Below are 21,163 nucleotides of genomic sequence, written 5' to 3'. Positions count from 1 at the left end.
TTAAATTGTTTACTGAGTTGCAGTTCATATAAGGAAATGAGTCAATTGAAAAAAATTCATTAGGCACTAAATTATTGATTTCACATGACTGGGAATACAGATATGCATCTGTTGGTCACAGATACCTTAAAAAAAAGGTAGGGGCGTGGTTCAGAAAATCAGTCAGTATTTGGTGTGACCACCATTTGCCTCATGCAGCGCGACACATCTCCTTTGCATAGATTTGATCCGGCTGTTAATTGTGGCCTGAGGAATGTTGTCCCACTCCTCTTCAATGGCTGTGCGAAGCTGCTGGATATTGGCGGGAACTGGAACACGCTGTCGATTTTGAGCTTCCCAAACTTGCTCAATGGGTGACATGTCTGGTGAGTAAGCAGACCATGGAAGAACTGGGACATTTTCAGCTTCCAGGAATTGTGTACAGATTCTTGCAGCATGGGGCTTTGCATTATCATGCTGAAACATGAGGTGATGGCAGCAGATGAATTACACGACAATGGGCCTCGAGATCTCATCACGGTATGTCTGTGCATTCAAACTGCCATCGATAAAATACAATTGTGTTCATTGTCCGTAGCTTATGCCTGCCCATACCATAACCCCACTGCCACCATGGGGCACTCTGTTCACAACGTTGAGATCAGCAAACCGCTTGCCCACACGACGCCATACATGCGGTCTGGCATCTGCTTCAGTACTGTTGAAACCGGTATTCATCCGTGAAGAGCACACTTCTACAGCGTGCCGGTGGCCATGGAAGGTGAGCATTTGCCCACTGAAGTCGGTTACGACGCCGAACTGTAGTCAGGTCAAGACCCTGGTGAGGACGACGAGCACGCAGATGAGCCTCCCTGAGACGGTTTCTGACAGTTTGTGCAGAAATTCTTTGGTTGTGCAAAGCCCACAGTTTCATCAGCTGTCCTGGTGGCTGGTCTCAAACTATCCCGCAGGTGAAGTAGCCGGATGTGGAGGTCCTGTACTGGCGTGCTTACACATGGTCTGCGGTTGTGAGGCCGGTTGGACGTACTGCCAAATTCTCTTAAATTACGTTGGAGGCGGCTTATGGTAGATAAATTAAATTCTCTGTCAACAGCTCTGGTGGACATTCCTGCAGTCAGCATGCCAATTGCACGCTCCCTCAACTTGAGACATCTGTGGCATTGTGTTGTGTGACAAAACTGCACATTTTAATGGCCTTTTATTGTCCCCAGCACAAGGTGCACCTGATCATGCTGTTTAATCAGCTTCTTGATATGCCACACCTGTCAGGTGGATGGATTATCTTTCCAAAGGTGATGTATGGAACATTTCTGGGATCTTTTATTTCAGCTCATGAAACATGGGACCAGCACTTTACATGTTGCATTTTATATTTTTGTTCAGTGTACATCAAAGTATCTTCTGAGAGAACAGGTGTTGTGATGCCCTTGGTGCCACAGAGTTTGCACGGATGATACACTTGTCACAGAAGTTTGATGTTGTCACAGGAGTTTGCTGCTTTTGGTTGTCACACAGCCAGATAAAGGTGTTTGCCTTTCAACTATGGGTGAGCTGTCTGCTATTCCCCAACAAAATTATAAAACACATAAGCTTTATGGCCTGGCCTGTTGCTCCTGCTATGATGTAAGTACCCATTAGCTCTCAGTAATCCCAGAGAATGGCATTATGGGAAAAGCAGCAGAGACTCTCCTCTATTGTCTGATTTAACTTCTTGTGGGGGAACTCAGCCAAATATGCAGATCAGGTCCCAGCATCTGTGAACCATAGGGGAGATGAGACTGGTCATAACAACAACTCAGCTGGAATTGTATTAGAGTTGAAAAAGGGAAAGAGCGATGGAATGTGTCATAATGAAGGCTGCAGAGAGATGAGTCGAGAGGGGAATAGTTTAAACTGAATATGAAATGTGCAATAATATTTTCAAATGTTACTTTTTTTCTGTTGCCTTGCTTTTTGTCATTATGAAAGCAATGAGAGAGGTTGAAGGTGCTACAGCTCATCTGATATTACAAACACTCATCTGCATCCTGCATTAGTATTAGCTGCCCTCGTGCGTAACCTGTGGGTTTTAGCTGGTACAGCTACCGTGATGGGATTGTTTGGGTGTTTTCCTCAGGTTCATGGCATGTTGGTCAGTGTTTCTGAGTTCAGAGTAATTCCACATGAACGAAATTCCGATTTTTCACTTTAAAATGTATGCCAAACAAAAAACATTGGTTTAAAAAAAAAAAAAACATAACTCTATGCACAAGGACTTCCACCAAAAATGTGACAAAAACACATTTACTTGAAGAACAGTGCAGATGCAAAGTTTGGTAACAGAAGGACTGCACAAACAGCACAAACCATATGGTTTGTTCAACTTTTCAATACATTTTTGTTTGTTATACATTTTAAAAGTGACATCTGAGTTTCAGCATAATTCCGTTACCTTGGAATTGCCTGTCATAAATCAAACAAATCTGCTTACAGCTAAAAGCTTGGATTTGAACACACGCCTCAGATGTAACTACTACAGTGTAGCAGCAAGCATGTATGTCAATAGGTTGCGGTATGCTCCTCCCCACCATACGCTTCTGGTAATGAAGGTATTCATTCCACAGGAGATTATAGACGGACCGCAGTAAAAATAACACAACATTCAGATTCGGATTCAGAAAGTCTTAACTGTTGCATTGTGGGGCTGGCTATTCGGTTGAAGCAGTTTAAAAACAACAGGCAAACAAGTAAACAAAAAATAAGATGGACAAGAAAAACATAAGCTGAAAATTAAACAAAGGAGAATCAAATGTTCTACTGCTTTAGAAGCCTCTGTTATTCTCAGTGACATGTTTTTATCTTAGTAACAAACAGCAAGCTTGGTTGATTGTCTGTGATTTTGTCTTTAAAAGGTGCACTCAACTGCCGCCCCACAATCTTCTTCTGAACACAAATATAAACGCAACATGCAACAATTTCAAGGATTTTACTGAGTTACAGTTCATATAAGGAAATCAGTCAATTTAAATAAACAAATTCACCCCTAATCTATGGATTTCATGTGACTGTTGGTCACAGATACCTTAAAAAAAGGTAGGGGTGTGGATCAGAAAACCAGTCAGTATTTGGTGTGACCACCATTTGCCTCGTGCAGCGCGACACATCTCCTTCTCATAGAGTTGATCAGGCTGTTGATTGTGGCCTGAGGAATGTTGTCCCACTCCTCTTCAATGGCTGTGCGAAGCTGCTGGATATTGGCGGGAACTGGAACACGCTGTCGTACACGTCGATCCAGAGCATCCCAAACATACTCAATGAGTGATATGTCTGAGTATGCAGGCCAGTTCATTTTCAGCTTCCAGTAATTGTGTACAGGTCCTTGTGACATGGGGCCGTGCATTATGCTGAAACATGAGGTGATGGCAGCAGATGAATTGCAAGACAATGAGCCTCAGGATCTAGTCATTGTATTTCTGTGCATTCAAACTGCCATCGATAAAATGCAATTGTGTTCATTGTCCGTAGCTTATGTCTGCCCATACCATAACCCCACCACCACCATACTGGCACTGTTCACAACGTTGACATCAGCAAACCGCTCGTCCACACAACGCTGTCTGCCATCTGCCCTGTACAGTTGAAACAGGGATTCCTCCATTACGACGCCGAACTGCTGTCAGGTCAAGCATGCAGATGAGCCTCTCTGAGACGGTTTCTGACAGTGTGTGCAGAAATTCCGGGTGGCTGGTCTCAGACGATCCTGCAGGTGAAGAGGCCGGATGTGAAGGTCCTGGGCTGGCGTGCTTACATGTGGTCTGCGGTTGTGAGGCCGGTTGGATGTACTGCCAAATTATCTAAAATGACAGAGGCGGCTTATGGTAGATACATGAACATTCAATTCTCTAGCAACAGCTCTGGTGGACATTCCTGCAATCAGCATGCCAATTGCACGCTCCCTCAACTTGAGACATCTGTGGCATTGTGTTGTGTGACAGAACTGCACATTTTAGTGTTTGTTTATTGTCCGCAGCACAAGGTGCACCTATGTAATGACCGTGCCGTCTAATCCGCTTCTTGATATGCCACCCCTGTCAGGTGTATAGATTATTTTAGCAAAGGAAAAAGTCTCACTACCAGGGATGTAAACAAATTTGTACAAAATTTGAGAGAAGTGAGCTTTTTGTGAGAATGGAAAATATCTGGGATGTTTTATTTCAGCTTATGAAACATGGTACCAACACTTTACATGTTGCGTTTATAATTTTGTTCAGTGTAAATCAAACAGCCTGATTTATTAATCAAAGCAGCTTCACAGGTGCCCTTGGTGCCACAGAGTTCTCACTGATTATACAGTACACTTATACACTTATAGAGTGTCACATAGCCCTTCAACTATGCCTGAGTTGTGTGCTTTTTCCACAACAAAATTATAAAACACAAAAGCTTTATGGCCTGGCCTGTTGCTTCTGCTATGATATAAGTACCAAGTTTGGGGTCAATTCTAATTTAATAAAAAATTGGAATTCCTGAATTAACGTTGAATTCAAATGATTGCATTTGAATTAGACTGTTTAAATTGGAATTGTGAAAACCTTTAATATTTGGAATTGTATTGGATTTCAGTATTTATAAATTTCCCAGTTATTTCCCAGAAATTAAAGAACTTAGTATCAAAAATGTACAATAGGATTTGTTTTAAATCATTTGTGCTTGGCTGTCTGAACAGTGAAATGTTCAGCCTGAGGGAATAGTATTTGAATTTGTGGAATTGTTCGGGATAATATTGAATTGAGAAATTCAATGAGCATTAAAAGTGCTACAGCTCATCGGATATTAGGGCCCTATAAAATCTTAGTTGCAGATGGAATCATGAAATCCAGACATTAAAACGGAATTCCAACAATATTAAAATGTTTTATTGAACTTATTAGGAAATGCATTAATTTGCCCAAGTGAATCATAAGACATGAACAAAATGCATCAGTGATTCGTATTTCCACGCAACTTTCAGAAACGGCACAGGACTGCCCAGTTTCTGCGCGCATGCGTGCGGAGCGCGCGCATGTCTACACTTTGTGTAGCCGTTAGCTTATGAGGCTAATGATATAACCTTCTTCTGGTAGAAAAGGAAAGGCTTCCCCCAAAACCTTCTCAATTAAAAGTTAACTGCAAAGTAGCCTGGCAGAATTATATCATGATTATTTGCATCAATCCAGTGGCCATTTGTTTTGCAAACTCCGCAATCACACGAGCGCTACAGCAACACTGCTTAACCAAACAAAGATGTCTTTCTGGTGCACACTTGCATTTAAGGGTAACATTTCTCAGACTTAAAAAAATGGTCTCCTTGTGTGGTTTAAACATTGTTGTGGACTTAGAACATCCAATGTTGTTGTTCTTCTATAAAAATTAAAAAAATGTAATGTGAATTTGATAGGAGAAACAAAATGGAAAAATGGAAACCTGGAATAACAAAATTGAATTTTGGGGAAAAAATGACAGAATCTGGCAAAAAACAGAACAGATTTTATGTGGCGCTATTCAAGCATTCATCCGCATCCTGCATTAGTATTAGCTGCCCTCGTAACCTGTGGGTTTTAGCTGGTACAGCGACCGTGGTGGGATTGTTGTTTGGGTGTTTTCCTCAGGTTCAAGGCATGTTGGTCAGTGTTTCTGATGTGCATCAAATGAGGTCATAAAAAAACAAATCTGCTTACAGCTAAAAGCTTGGATTTATACACACGTTTCAGATGTAACGACTATAGTGTAGAAGCCAGCATGTACAGTGAGCCCCAAAAGTGAAATGATAAAATGACTGAGGTTTAAGTGTAGACTGTCTGCTTTAATTTGAGTGTAATGACATCCGTTTAAAAAAATAATAATAATTATACGTTAAGCTTGTGACTCTACAAACGTGTTGGATTCTTTTGCTGTTGCTTGATGTTTCAGATGATTTTGTTCCTAATAGAAATGAATGATATATAACATATTGTGTCATTTTGGAGTCACTTTTATTGTCAATAAGAATAGAATGTTTCTGAACACTTCTACGTTAATGTGGATGCTACCATGGTTACGGATAGTCCTGAATGAATCCTGAATAATGATGAGTGAGAAAGTTACAGACCCACAAATATGTGAACCACCGGTTCGATTCGGTTTTATGTAGCAACATTTGAAATGGTGTTTTTTTTTACGTTGGATAAAAGTAGAGACTCAGAGCTAGAAAATGGTATATCATACAATACAGTTGTGGAACAAGGGGAAAATATTTCTGCTTTGAAAGTTGATAAACTTGTAAACCCCCCGTGAATATTTTGATACACCTTCTGGAGAGCTCTTCTTTGTCTACACCCAGTTCATACCCTCTTAAGCATTAGCCCCAACCATCTCTTTAAGGATTCACGTGAGGCCATGTGCTATACAGAGGCACTACTTAGTGTACTAAGCAACCAAAGATTTCAAGACTAAAATCTGGTTTATACTACGTCTATCGACATGTCTATATACAGTTGTCGCAGTGACATCATGAACATTCTATTGTCGTAGGACATCAAACTTGTCGTTATGAAAACGGATGAACATAAACATTACAGGCTGCATGACATCAGCAGCCTGGTGGTCCAAAATAGCATAACTGGTGTATTTTAACACAAATAAACCCATCCATTTAAAAATAAATGTAGTATATGTCAATTTAGCAAACCAGGCAACTAAAAGCAGCTTTCTAACCAATGTTTTGGTTAGTTTCTAGCTTGTTAGCTAGCTAGCTGATGTTAACTTAGCTGGCTAGCCAGTTCAAATAATGACTATATCATATAGCTGACAACGTCTTAACTTTAGCTAATTTGTATTCATTATTACAGGAAAATAAACTCACAACAAGATCATTATTTACAAGTTAATGTTGAGCTAATTACATAAAATAACTTACGGTTGTGAGTGTGACGAAATAAAGCAGGGCATTCTAACAGAGATTATTTTTTACTTGGACACTGGTTGGCCAAACTTTATATCCTAATTTGACTTTGGTGCAGGTCCGGTTGTTCTTCACATTACCGTCTCTGGTAAACGCACACTATATCTAATAAAATAAAAGTGTATTTGTCACATGCACAGGATACAGAAGGTGTAAACGGTACAGTGAAATGGTTACTTGGATGGTAGAGTCTTTTTTTTGCACGTCTACAATTTTGTTTCTGGTGTCCTTTGACAGCTCTTTGGTCTTGGCCATAGTGGAGTTTGGAGTGTGACCATTTGAGGTTGTGGACAGGTGTCTTTTATACTGATAACAAGTTCAAACAGGTGCCATTAATACAGGTAACGAGTGGAGGACAGAGGAGCCTCTTAAATAAGAAGTTACAGGTCTGTGAGAGCCAGAAATCTTGCTTGTTTGTAGGTGACCAAATACTTATTTTCCACCATAATTTGCAAATAAATTCATAAAAAATCCTACAATGTGATTTTCTGGAATTTTTTTTCTCATTTTGTCTGTCATAGTTGAAGTGTACCTATGATGAAAATTACAGGCCTCTCTCATCTTTTTAAGTGGGAGAACTTGCACAATTGGTGGCTGACTAAATACTTTTTTGCCCCACTGTATAAGTGAATTTCTTTCCAATACTTTTGGTCCCCTAAAATGGGGGGACTATTTAAAAAAATATGTAATTTGTAAATGGTTCACCTGATATGGATAAAAATACCCTCAAATTAAAGCTGACAGTCTGCACTTTAACCTCCGAGTCAGTGTATCATTTAAAATCCAAAGTGCTGGAGTACAGAGCCAAAATAACAACAAAAAATGTACTGTCCCAATACTTTTGGAGCTCACTGTATGTCAATTGGTTGCTGTATGCTCCTCCCCAGCATACGCTTCTGGTAATGTAAGATTTTCACTTCACTGGAGATTTATAGACTGACTGCAGTAAACAGTCCCTCTAACACGATATTCAATGGCATGGTGAACATTCAAATTCAGAAAATCTTAACTGTTGCATTTCCTGGTCTATTCGGTTGAAGTAGTTTAAAAACAACAGGCAAACAAGTAAGTAAAAGACAACAGATGGACAGGAAAACATAAGAATAGAATTAAACAAAGGAGATCCATAGAGAATTACTTTTTATTGTAAAAAAATAAGATAAATCTGCTCATTCACTGCACATTGGCTTTTTTTCTTAATTTGAATTATATATATTCCAGACCCAAAACTGTAGTACACATTGTTCGAGCCATCTACTCTAAAAGCTTAGTAAAGCCCTTGGCTTGGAGTAGTACTCTTCTCCCATACAGCAGAGGGTAACAGTAATGGATCCCAAGAGGGAGGGATATAGGAGAGCTTTCTCTCTCTCCTCTCTCTTTCTCCTTCTCTTTCTCTCTGATATTCTACCCACTTCAATCTCTATTGGCTTTCTCTCTGTCTTGTTTTAGTTAGCATGTCACTGGCCTTCATGTCTTCTCTGCTGAAATCCTGACTGACATTGAGATTGGCCATTACCATCTCCTGTGGCTTCTTCCTCCTTTGAAAATACCCCATCAGAATAAAACCTGTCTTCTTCAGCAGGCTACCAACCATTACTGACAAATGACATTTCAATGGACGAACAAAGTTGGTTAAAAGGCTAGAAGTCATTACAGTGTGAAGAGTATACAAGCAGGATACTTACTTACCTATGCTCAAGGGAATGTCTGATAAGGTGTTTTGTTAAACACTAGAATAACAGAGGCCCAGAAGGTAAAACAAAGATGTGATTTATCTCTACGGAGTGGGAAGAAACAACAACAACAACATGAGATCTTCAGTACCAAAGTTCTGATCCTTGTTGTCAGCTTTACTATCATGGTGCATCAGATCTCAGTGGTGAGTGACAGACATTTCTCTATTATTGTCCAACCCATCTGTCTCTCCCTCAGACTTCATGCATCTATACGTCCATGTCAGTGGAGATGGATTTGGGTTAGCCTGCCACAGAGCTTTTCTACTGCCTTTTTTCTCAATGGGATTACATTGTGTTGTGATGTTTTCTTTCAGAGATTGCAGGTTTGGGCTACAGTATGAATGACTGATAGACAGCTGCATGGATAGTAAACTTCTTTCACCTCACAGGGTCCCGTGCACGTTTTGAGGACAGCCCACCTCGGATCTTGGAAGACCCCTCTGACTTGATCGTGTCCAAGGGGGAACCCGCAACCCTCAACTGCAAGGCAGAGGGGCGGCCTAACCCCACTGTGGAGTGGTACAAGGACGGGGAGCGGGTGGAAACGGACCGGGATGACCCTCGATCTCACCGAATGCTCCTTCCCAGCGGCTCCCTCTTCTTCCTGCGTATCGTCCACGGACGACGCTCTAAACCAGACGAGGGCGTCTACACCTGTGTGGCACGTAACTACCTTGGAGAGGCTGTCAGTCGAAATGCTTCACTGGAAGTAGCCAGTAAGTCTTTGTCATTTTACTTGCTGTCAATGTCACCCCATGACCTCTCTCTGTCTCTCTATGTCTCTCTCTCTGTCTCTCTCAAAGCACAACAGGTGAAGAGAACCGGCTTTCAGCTGCTATCTTGAACTTCTGAAAATATGACCATTTAGAGAGACTTGTCTATTATTGTGGCCCTTAGGCTCATGTGGTCGTCACTAGTTGTCACAGTCATAAACCCTGCCTATTTCTACAATTTATATATGTTTTTATCTGATTTTAACCCTAACCTTAACCACACTGTAACATTTTGCTTAACCATAAATTAAGACCAAAAATAACCTTCTTTTTTTTTCTTTTTTTTTAATATAACAAATTATGACTTTGTCTGTGGTAACTAGTGACAACTGCATCACTTGCCACTTTCTCTCTTTCTCCTTGTAATTGTGGCAGTGTGGCGTGACCCTGGGCTGAACGCAGGTCCTTTCTGCCGTTAGGAAATGGATTAGCGGAGTGTGCTGATTAGGAAAAGGAGCGTAACAGATTAGGGAATGTCTCCTCTTTTAAAAACACAAAACAACAATTTGCCTGCATCTTATTTTCCACCAGACCACAGAGCCAGCCAAGCCTCCTCAGCCTCAGCCTCTAACTGCTCATAGCTCACTGACTTCCACAGCTCATGTTCAAAAATAGGGCCAGCTTTAGTTCAGCTTCCACACTGAGTGATATATCCACACTCATAAGCGGCAGAACATGAAATATTAGAGAAAAACTAAAAATATTAGAGCAGAACAGCTTCCAGAGAAAAACATTTAAGCGCCACAGTTATATTGCTGTTTTTGATGATGAATTCTCCTCAGCCAGTGGAGATGTAGCCGGAGATGACAGTCCTACCAGTAAGGCTATGCATCACCTAGATGCAAGCACTCTAACGGTGACTAACTGCAGTAATGACTATTGTCCTAGGTCTGGTGCCTCTGGGTAGCTGGTGAATATGTTGATTATGATTGATTAGGACTGAATTGCTACCATGGTAACGATAGTGAAATAACACTGAGATCAATGCAACTCCTGGCTTGGGAGTAGCTCAGAGGAAAGATACATTGAATTGCTGTGGCATGTAGGCATGCCTAGATCTGACCTCTGAACCATGACACCTCACCCTGCCCTGCCTGTCATGGGGATTGGCTACAGTAGAGTATTACCTCAACAGGGTTGTCGAATTTAGATTTCTACACAGTTTATTCCTTCCACACAATCAGTCCCTTCACTGCACAAATGCATCGGAAGTGACATGTATTTCATGCTTAAATGTTTTTCGCCTTCGGGGTCCACATCTCAGGCTTCAGTATAACTAGACACTGTTGCTTCATTTGACTTCCTCAGAATAACTTCCATGTTGGGTATGGACATACTAAACAGTCAATTATTGCTGGCTGTGTTCTTGTTGTTGGCATGAATAAGCTGTAAGCGACCAGCTGAATAGCAGGGCTGTTGAAGCGCCTAGATAATGAGATATTGTGTATGAATCGATTCACATATTCCTCCCAGAAATAGCAGTGTTCTGCTCTGTCGGTTAGCCTTTATGTAAGAAGAAGAGGAAAGCGGTATCTATTTCAAAGCCATGAATGTGAATGTCTGTCTGAGGGAGCAAACAGCCGCGTTCTTTGAGCTGGATTAAAATAAAGTAGGACAAATGAAAAATAAAACTTGCTTAAAAGGCTTTAGGGCCAGATGTCCCTCTTTCTCCTGATGGGGGGATTATGAAGGAATGACATTTTGGGCTGCAGCTTGTTTCTTGGCCTCTTCTACACTACGACTGTGCCACTGGTCTCTTCTTTAAACCCTGAAGAAGAGATACAGGAGACATGTTTTCTGTATGGACAGATATCGCAGTGGCCAAACTGTTCCTTTGAACTCTCTTTATTGTTACTACAATACCTTACCCATTTTTTCTTGTCATAATCATTTACATAAAGGATTAGAGATTTTGAATAATCAAGTTAGCTTTAACAAGTGCCTAAGGATGAATTTGTAGGCATGAGTTGACCACTCGTCCAACCATTGAAACACAACAGGCTCAGGAGACCTGGCACTGCCTGAGTCCCTCTTTAACCTCAGTAAACACAGACAATGGCTGGATTAAATCAATCCCTCCTCTCGACAGGCGCCCACTGGCTCTATTAGCCATGACACGGCAGTAGCAGAGAGATAGGATTAGACCACCTCTAATGGGTGTACTCCTACTGTACTGAGACAAAAGAACAATGACTGACTGACCATCAGGTCACTTTGCTCTAGGACCTGCTCTCAGCTAGAACACTTCCACTTGCCTGCCAGGCTCCCATCCCATACACATCTTCATCTACATTGACATTTTAGTAAATTAGCAGACGCTCTTATCCAGACCGACTTACAATTAGTGTGTTTATCTCAGATGGCTAGGTAAGACGACTACATATCACAATCGTAGCAGATACATTTTCCCTCAATAAATATGTTATTAGCAAAGTCAGTGCTAGTAGGAAAGGGGTGGAGGGTGCCAGGACAGAGAAGAGCTCTGACTGGGCTGAGCGGGAGCTGCCTTGCGCTGCTGTACACAGCTTGCCACTGTGTCCTCTGGTTAGTGTTTTTTCATCATAAATCTTGTTCTGCAGAGTGGTCACTAGCTGGCACAGCCACAAAGTCATAAAATCATATTTTAACCTTAACCACACCACACCTAATTCCTAACTCTAACAATTTAAGACCAAAAATCAAATTTTTGTTTTCATGCATTTTTACAATATAGACAATTTTGACTTTGCAGCTGGCTCATCTAGCGAATATCGCTCAGTTCTGTATCAAGGGCAAGACTCATCCCAATTGAAGTCAACCTGTCCCTCCAACAACTCTGCCCAACCTCTCAACCCTGTCCCTCACGTCACCTTTAGAGTGCCCCCTCCACCCTCACCTTCTCCCTACACTCTTCCCCAATCCTGTCAACCCTACTCCTCCATCCTGCCTTGAGAATGTTCAGTGAATCTGATCACTGACTGATGTTTAGTCTAGTGGTGTTCATAGTGAACTGACTGACAAGGGCCACACGATGCAAAGCAGCCTATTATTGCCATGACTACTCTCCCATCTCCCCACTTAAAAACATTAACAGATGGCCACTACGACTTGCACTAAAGCTGCACTCTTGCTAAATGCTAAATATTGAGATTAATGTCGCTTAAAAATACAGTGCTGAATATTCTGAGGATATTCTTAATCTCTTAATCTGTATATCCCTGAAGCATTACAATTATGAAAATAAATGGCACTGTCCCAGAATAGGAATGTAGCAGTAACAGTAAAGTATGAAAATGTATGCACTCAATGTAATTCGCTCTGGATAAGTGTCTGTTAAATGTTTAAAATGTAAATGTAACAATTATTACGGTAGTAACCATAGAGCATGATGGTTAGTCATTTAACAACATTGTTTAAGCTGAGCTAAAGAAATAGCAGGAGGTAGATGAATATGGGCTTTATTTATCCCCAGGCCAGGACCTTAGGTGCCCTCTTCTCCACTCCTGTCACCGTAAGGTGAGGTTGGGATAGTTCAGATTCAGGATGTCCTGGTACTTACTCACCACCATTGGGAATCACAGTGTGAGTCACGTCTGGTACAAAGACTGTGTTTTGGACGTTACCTCAGGAAGTCCCCTGGCCATCTGTCTGTCTGAGAATATCAGAGGTTCCTGTGGTGCCATCATCATTTCATAAAAATATAACAGTGTGTGAATTCTGTGAAACGACTTTTAGCATGTCAGCCTTTAAAGCCTGGGTGCAAGAGGGATCATATTTACTTCCAACAGCTTCAAAGAGTTGCTCTTGGCTGCTCGCACTGCACAGAGTTGGGGGGAAATTATCTGAGGCTACTTTCCGCTCTCTGACACTTGTTTCAAGCCCTCAAATGGTTCACATTCTGGGACTTCTGTGGTTGAATGTGTGGGTGAGAGTGGAGAGGTGTTTGTGTGTGTGGATTAGCTCATTGGCTCCTTAGCCATGTCTTCTCTTCAGTTCCCTCGATATGGCTGGGTAGTGATGGTCTCTGTGCTCCTGGTCTCGTCTCCACACCGGCCCTTTACAGACGGATCTCAAAAAATAATTCACCACTTTCAATTAGCCCTCAGCTCTCTGAAGCTTTTCAAAGAAGCAGCTAGCTGAGTGGGGACTACTGAACAGACTGTTGGGAGGGGAAGGGTGTGTGCTTTGTCAGGTAATAGCTCATCCATCAATTGTCTAAAGGGGGTTCTTTAATTGTGTTGGCGTCTCCTTTTGTTGGGTTTTGGGGGCGGGTGGGACGGGAGCTCAGGGGGTTCCGTTATACCCCTGAAGGGACAGATGTTCAGGCAGCGCGTGCCTGTAAATGTTCCCTTAAACTGCCCCCCTGCCTATGTACTTAACTCACCCCAGACTGTAGGGGCGCAACTGCTACTAGTTGGATGAGCTGATAGGCCTTGTGTATCTTAGATTCAGATGAGGTGGATGTATTACAATCTGGGACAGAAAAAACTCCAGTTGGATGTGATGAGGAATACTGACAAGGTTTTTCATGTTCTGAACAAGTCTTTACTTTTGAAACAAATGGGAAACAGAAATCGACTTTTCTAAAAGTTTAAATGTCACGTCAATGACAAAGTCTAGTCTCAGCTGAGGAATTAAATGTGCTTCATTATAATACAGAAAAAATGCCTCCAAATGATCAAAAGTAGAGATACTGCTGCATTTGAACAGGCAGCGACTTCAGGCAGCCAGAGAGTGTGTGACAGATTGTCTCATATTGGGGGGCTGGCGAGAGGGGGGAGGTTGAGCAGATCGACAGATGACCACTTCAATCATGACAGCGGATCTGAAACGCAGCCGGCTCAGCGACGGCTCAGCCACCATTTGTCTGCTTCTCAGAGATTGGAATATTCATAGCAACACGTTTCCCAAGATAATTGCAGCCCTTACAACTCAAGATAGAGGAGAGCCAGTCTCTACGCTCTAGATGGCTGTGATAAACTAAATGAGATGGTAGTCAGTCAGTCACTGTAGTTGTGAATATAAATGCCATTTTAAAAGACACAGGTAGCTGCTGTGTTGATGAGGGATCTGTCAAACACACGTCAGGGGATAAGTGATGGGGGTAGTGTGGCTTAGCTGGAGAGACGTTCAGTTGACAGACAGGTGATGAGTTCACTAATGTGTTTAGTATAGATTAACTGATGTTTGAGATTGGACTAATTCACAGCATATTTGCAGTCCTAATTGATTTGATTGGGTGTTGATGCATTACCGTGCTAACAGATGGATAGTTTAACAGGCAGGTAGATGTTCTTGGTCTGATAAAATGCCAACCTAAAATATAAGAAGATATGTTATTCTGGAGTAGTGTGTGTTGGTCAAGGGAAAAGCCAGAGGAAAGGGTTCATAGGGAGGGTCACCTGCAGACCCTCAGAGTGTGTGTGTGTGTGCATTTTCAACGCTGGAATAGTAGTGCTGCACAGGTTTCCTGAGGCCTCAGCCAGGCATCAGAGCGCATATAGTTTCTTTCCTCTGTCAATCATTGCTGGGATTTAATGACAAAGGTTGCTGCCAAGTCAAGCCTCTCATCCTGTCTTCCTTTGCAGAGAAAAGGCTGCTAAACTCAGTGACATGAAGATCATGTCCCCTTTTTTAGTTATGTCGTCGTTGTGTCACTGTCAGATTTGTAGTGCGGAAATGTGAGTTAGCATAGTTTCCAGTGTGAGGCAGAAGCATTGCATTAATGTGTGATGCCATTTTTCCCTCTGACAGGTTAAATTATTAATGTGTTTGTATTTGTTTGCTCTGTGTTGGACTGAGAGTTGTGCATTATTCATCCACTCTGACAGTAGAGACTGCAGACTAGGATGCGGCACAGGAAACATCAAAACACTGCACAGCAAGGAAGTTGCCAGGGATTTGAACAGTCATGTACAAGCACAAAACACAATGTACTGCTTTCACCCAATCAGCTTGTTTTCCTCTCATCTAACCTTCAAACAGAAACTCTACATATGTAAAATATGCTCAAATTGATTACAAGGACAATATTTGAGATTACTCTTGTGATGACATTGACAGAATACCGCATTGGAGATGGATGTGTACTCCAATTCTGATGTATATATCTCATATTGTTTGCATTTGAAAGACAACATATTCTCAATTACATACACTACCGTGCAAAAGTTTGGGGTCACTTAGAAATGTCTTTGTTTTTGAAAGAAAAGCAAATTTTTTTGTCCATTAAAATAACATCAAATTGATCAGAAATATAGTGTAGACATTGTTAATGTTGTAAATGACTATTGTAGCTGGAAACGGCTGATTTTTAATGGAATATCTACATAGGCGTACGGAGGCCCATTATCAGCAACCAATCACTCCTGTGTTCCAACAGCGTTGTACGAGATCTTCAGTTTCTTGGCAATTTCTCACATGGAATAGCCTTCATTTCTCAGAACAAGAATAGATGGACGCGTTTCAGAAGAAAGGTCTTTGTTTCTGGACATTTTGAGCCTGAAATCGAACCCACAAATGCTGATGCTCCAGATACTCAACCAGTCTAAAGAAGGCCAGTTTTATTGCTTCTTTAATCAGAACAACAGTTTTCGGCTTTGCTAACATAATTGCAAAAGGGTTTTCTAATAATTAGCCTTTTTGAAAATGATAAACTTGGATTAGCTAACACAATGTGCCATTGGAACACAGGAGTGATTGGTTGCTGATAATGGGCCTCGGTACGCCTATGTAGATATTCTATTAAATATCAGCCGTTTCCAGCTACAATAGTTATTTACAACATTAACAATGTTTACACTGTATTTCTGATCAATTTGATGTTATTTTAATGGACCAACAAAAATTGAATTTCTTTCAAAAACAAGGACATTTCTAAGTGACCCCAAACTTTTGCACGGTAGTGTACATATAAAGGTACTAAATTAATAGATAAAAAACAATCTGCTCTATAGTTTGACTCTGTCTATTTTTCCTAATGTGTTTACCTACCGGGTCAAATAAAAGTACAGTAATATGAATAGATAGACTAAACCATGTCTATGCTCTCCTCTTCCCAGTCCTGAGGGATGACTTCCGCCAGGCCCCCAGTGATGTGGTGGTGGCAGCCAGTGAGCCAGCGGTCCTGGAGTGTGTTCCCCCCCGCGGTCACCCTGAGCCCACCGTCTCCTGGAAGAGGAACAACGCCCGCGTCAGCAACAAGGATGACCGCATCTCTGTGAGTCTCACCTATACAGTTTTTCACGGCACTGTATGAACCCTGAACTATGACCCCTAGTTAAGTTAAGTAAAACCCTCTAGAGTTTGCCTATACTAGAGTTCCAACCCACTCAAGTTCCAACCAAACCTCACTGAGCTCAGTGCAGTTAAGTCCCAAGTCAACCCAAACTGTCTCAAAGGCCATTAATATAATTAATGATGCATGCTGATGATGGTGGAATCCTTAATGATACATGCTGATGAAGGTGGAATCATAAATTATACATCCATTTTGAAGTGCTGATGTCAGATGGTGGAAGTACTGCCTCTCCTCTGAAAAGCCCAAAGGCTAATACATGGAGTGATATGATGACCTGTCATCACTGTCTTGTTTTTCAGATGCTTGGGGGCAAGCTGATGATCTCCCACTCCAGGAAGAGTGATGCTGGCATGTATGTGTGTGTGGGCACCAACATGGTGGGAGAGAGGGACAGTGACCCTGCTGAGTTGGTGGTGTATGGTGAGTCTCTCACACACGTTGGTGTGTGTGCGTGCATGTGTGCGTGCGTGCGCGCATTACGCTTTCTTCGTGTGTGTAACTCTGGGTCTCTCTATGCAGAGCGTCCTGTGCTGATACGGAGGCCGGTGAACCAGGTGGTGATGGAGGAAGAGACCGTTGACTTCCTGTGTGAGGTACATGGAGACCCCGCCCCCACAATACGCTGGCATCGAGAGGAGGGGGAGCTCCCCCGCGGGAGGTGAGGACACATTTACGGACAGGTCCACTCACTAATAGAAAATAAACGGATTGATTGATTGACATCTGAGGAGATAGACAAAACACTCAGTGACACATTGATTGATGGAGTGCTGGAGGTACAGACTGACAGAATGAGGAAAGCCCATTCACCAGGAATGCACAGACATGTGCACAGATAGGGCTCTACCTGTGCAGAGCTCGTGCCCTTTTCCTCTTCCAGTCTCCGAAGTGCCCTTTTTGGTGGTGGTATAATCTTCCCCAAAATGAATTTGTTGTATAAATATTGTGTCATTGCTGTTCGCAATTTGTTGTGGCGTCATCAAGTTTGCCAGCCCCCTAGTTTAAATTTCAACATTTGATTAACACTTGATTTAGCCTCCATCAATAATATTCGCTCTGGTTGGCTGATACACATAGCAGAGAGAGGCAGAAAGATGTAGAGAGGAGAGGCTGCATCAACGACCCTCGGACCCAACTCCATCCGTTCTTTAGTCGGGAGTTGGCACATGTATGTCAGGGCAGCAGCAACTCAGGCAGTCTAGACTCTAGCTAACCACCATATACTAAAATATCAACAGAAGCAACTGACAGCCAGCCATATATCATGAGTTAGAAGATTATTAATATTATATAATTAAGTTATTCTTATTATTTGATATGAGCATTGAATATAAATCATAATCAGTAAAAGAAATCGCTCTAGGTCACTAGCAGATTTACATCAATCATCAATATCAATGATCAATTGATAGCCCACCCTCTTTTTCGATGTTGTCGTGACTTTACTTTCATTAATCTGATGACTGTTATTTAATGAATCAACTAACTATGTTTAATTGTTACCTGATTTAAATTTATCATGTAACAATGAACTCATTAGGAGTTTGGGGCACCATGAGAGCGGTTGTTAACAGAGTTACCATCTCTCGAATTAACTCTAAAGGTCTTTACCTATCACATCCATAAAACAGTCAACGTATTAAATCATAACCTCTTATCATATCATCATTTTGAACAGTCGTAACCTCATGCATCTGCAAAAAACCCAGCTTTACTTACGATTCAGCACTACACAAATTGGTTTAATTATTTATTTACTAGCTAACTAAATAATAACACATACCCACTTAATACATGAGGAAAAGGTCCCTAGCGGACTGACACAATATGGTGGCTTTTTACACAACGACATGGAGAGAGAGAGAGAGAGAGAGAGAGAAAAAGAAAGAGACACTTATCGTTGATACATTTTAGAAACTTTTCTCGCATTAATCATATACTTTGCACACAAACCGCCACCCGTTTGAAGTAAGAAATCATGAATGTATTCACTGGCCTTTCAGCGGCACGCTTGTATGGCTCTGATTATCCGAAAGGGATCTTCCCTTTCCCGTCTTCTACTGTTGTTCACTCTGGAAGATGCTCCTTGGAAGGTGGCTAGCCAGCCGTGTCGACGGTTCCCATTGGCGATGAGAGTAGTAGAATATGGTGATTTGAGAAGAGTAGTAGGATGGTCCCACTTAAATTCACTTTTCTAGATATTTGACGTAGAACAGCTAATTAGCCGTACCAGTGATTGTCTGGAAGGTGAGCTTCTCACCTCTTCGTCGTGTTAATATTCAAGGTTCAAACCACTCTGGACGTGAGCTGCAGCTCTACACGCCTCTCTGGTCTGGGAGGTGAGTTTATTTTCTCCACCTCATGTTGAGGTTCAATGTTCCAACCATTTCAAATGTGTAGCTACCGCTCCACGCATTTCTGGTCTAATGTTAATTTCTCCACCAATTATTTTATGCTCTCTGACCTCACTCTGGGCGTAGCTACCTACCATGCACAGTTTATAGGAGATAGATTATCCTATGGCTCCTAAAATCACATTCCTATCTTAACAAAAAATAATTTTCCATATTTCATATACAACGTTAAGGATGGAGACTTCATACCTGTAGTGTGTATACTTTTCAAGTTACAGTATTTCCTTTAAAACCTTTTTAATGGCTTTACAAAATAACAACCCATATGACATGATTATTCTTTAGATCACCACTGACCATTCCCCACATTCTTATGTTAGAAATATGTTCCAGTATTCACTTTTAGGACGTGTTAGAGAAATCAAATCAAAATCAAATCGAGTTTCGGCGGGAAGGCTGTCTGTGTAGACAAAGCACATTCCTTGGTGGATTTTGGAGAGGAACAATGTCATGGTGACGGAGGTGACTCACTCTGCCCATTCTGATTGGCTATTTGACCCTAACACAGTTGACTTGTGCATCTCTCTCTGCAGATCTATTAAGTTATAGGGTTGACTCGTCCTTTATGTATTTAATAGTTTTTTTATCTACAGTTTCAGATTACCTCATACAGTTACATTTTGATGGGTCAGAGGGTCAGGTACATTCAAGGTCACTTTTACATAGTTCAAGGCAGTGCTTCTCACACCTGGACGGTGTCCAAAATCTGTCTTGCCTACTACTAAAACTACATACGGTGTACTAATCGTACTACATACCATTTAGAACATACTGTGTAGCAAAAACAAATGCAGTAAGCAACAAATATCATCATACTGGGCTCATCTTACTGAGAATGTGCCGTCTAATGCACAATTGCGTTGATTCCCTCCATTCGTTCATTTGAGTACAGCGCGTTCCCTTATTTCATTATTAACTGATTATCACACGTGAGTCTGGAATGACGATTCTCTTCTTTAAAAGTGTGCATTGAATTCTACTAGATGAAAACCTGAAATGAGTATAACATCCTGGCATTCTAAAGCTTACTTGTCTCGAAATTTCACATGCTATAAAACGTTCTATTTTCGCGTACCTAAAATGCCTACTATTTAGAACGGAAGTATGGGTATTCTGACATAGGCCTGGTCTTTCTGTCTCGATGGTTAGATTCATGAAAATACTTTTGACTCTGTGTGTCTCTGTTCCAGGTTTGAGATCCACAGTGACAACAGCCTACGTCTGACTAGGGTGAGAGGGGAGGACGGGGGAACTTACACCTGTATGTCTGAGAACAGCGTGGGCAAGACAGAGGCTTCAGCCACGCTAGAGGTCCATGGTAAGAAACAAAGATTCTCTCTCACTCACTCAATCACACACACTGATATGTGTTCTCACCCTTCTCATACAGTACAGTACGGTCACACACTGTTATGTCCACTTCATTTGACAGTGGTCATTTAGAGTTGTCAAAGCTCTGCCCATCCATCCGTGTGTGTTGGAATACGTGTTGGCATATCAATGTATTTGTGGCGGGCTCTCTTCTCTTCAACTCCACTGAAAGAAGCTTATGCTAAACCGTATGGATTACTCCCTCTGACAGCTGTTTGGGAGATGGTGCACTTTAACACACTGCCAAAAAGCAGGACCACTATTAATAAGAAGTGTGTGTGTGTGTGTGTGTGTGTGTGTGTGTGTGTGTGTGTGTGTGTGTGTGTGTGTGTGTGTGTGTGTGTGTGTGTGTGTGTGTGTGTGTGTGTGTGTGTGTGTGTGTGTGTGTGTGTTGGCTGAGTGGGCAGCAGGGTTGACTTCATCCTCCATTGCTTTTGTCAGTCCTGATGAAATCTAAACCCTACCTCTTCAAACAATGCATTCCCTTCCTTCTGTTCCATGTTTCATTGACTATGTAGTAGATGTCATGTTTTCATTTTACTGTAGTCAGCCATCTCATTCCGTTTAATTGTATTTCCCCCACACCATTCTGACTTTGTTTTGTAGATTTTTTTCAAATACATTTTAAAAGC

At 41.6% G+C, this 21,163-nt stretch overlaps 1 protein-coding gene across 1 annotated transcript in view; it reads left to right on the top strand.

The window, feature by feature from the left end:
* LOC111958394 (roundabout homolog 2) overlaps positions 1–21,163 on the top strand; it is a 49,693-nt gene that overhangs the window by 11,140 nt on the left and 17,390 nt on the right. The window contains exons 2-6 of the mRNA XM_070437034.1: positions 9,084–9,410; positions 16,508–16,665; positions 17,046–17,166; positions 17,266–17,404; positions 20,351–20,478. Coding sequence (XP_070293135.1) covers positions 9,084–9,410; positions 16,508–16,665; positions 17,046–17,166; positions 17,266–17,404; positions 20,351–20,478 — 873 coding nt within the window. The remainder of the gene's footprint in view (positions 1–9,083; positions 9,411–16,507; positions 16,666–17,045; positions 17,167–17,265; positions 17,405–20,350; positions 20,479–21,163) is intronic.

This window comes from Salvelinus sp. IW2-2015, linkage group LG4p, assembly GCF_002910315.2.
Source record: "Salvelinus sp. IW2-2015 linkage group LG4p, ASM291031v2, whole genome shotgun sequence".
In the NCBI taxonomy this organism is placed as follows: Eukaryota; Metazoa; Chordata; class Actinopteri; order Salmoniformes; family Salmonidae; genus Salvelinus; species Salvelinus sp. IW2-2015.
Note: the sequence above shows the minus strand (reverse complement) of the source record. Positions and strands in the feature narration are given on the sequence as shown.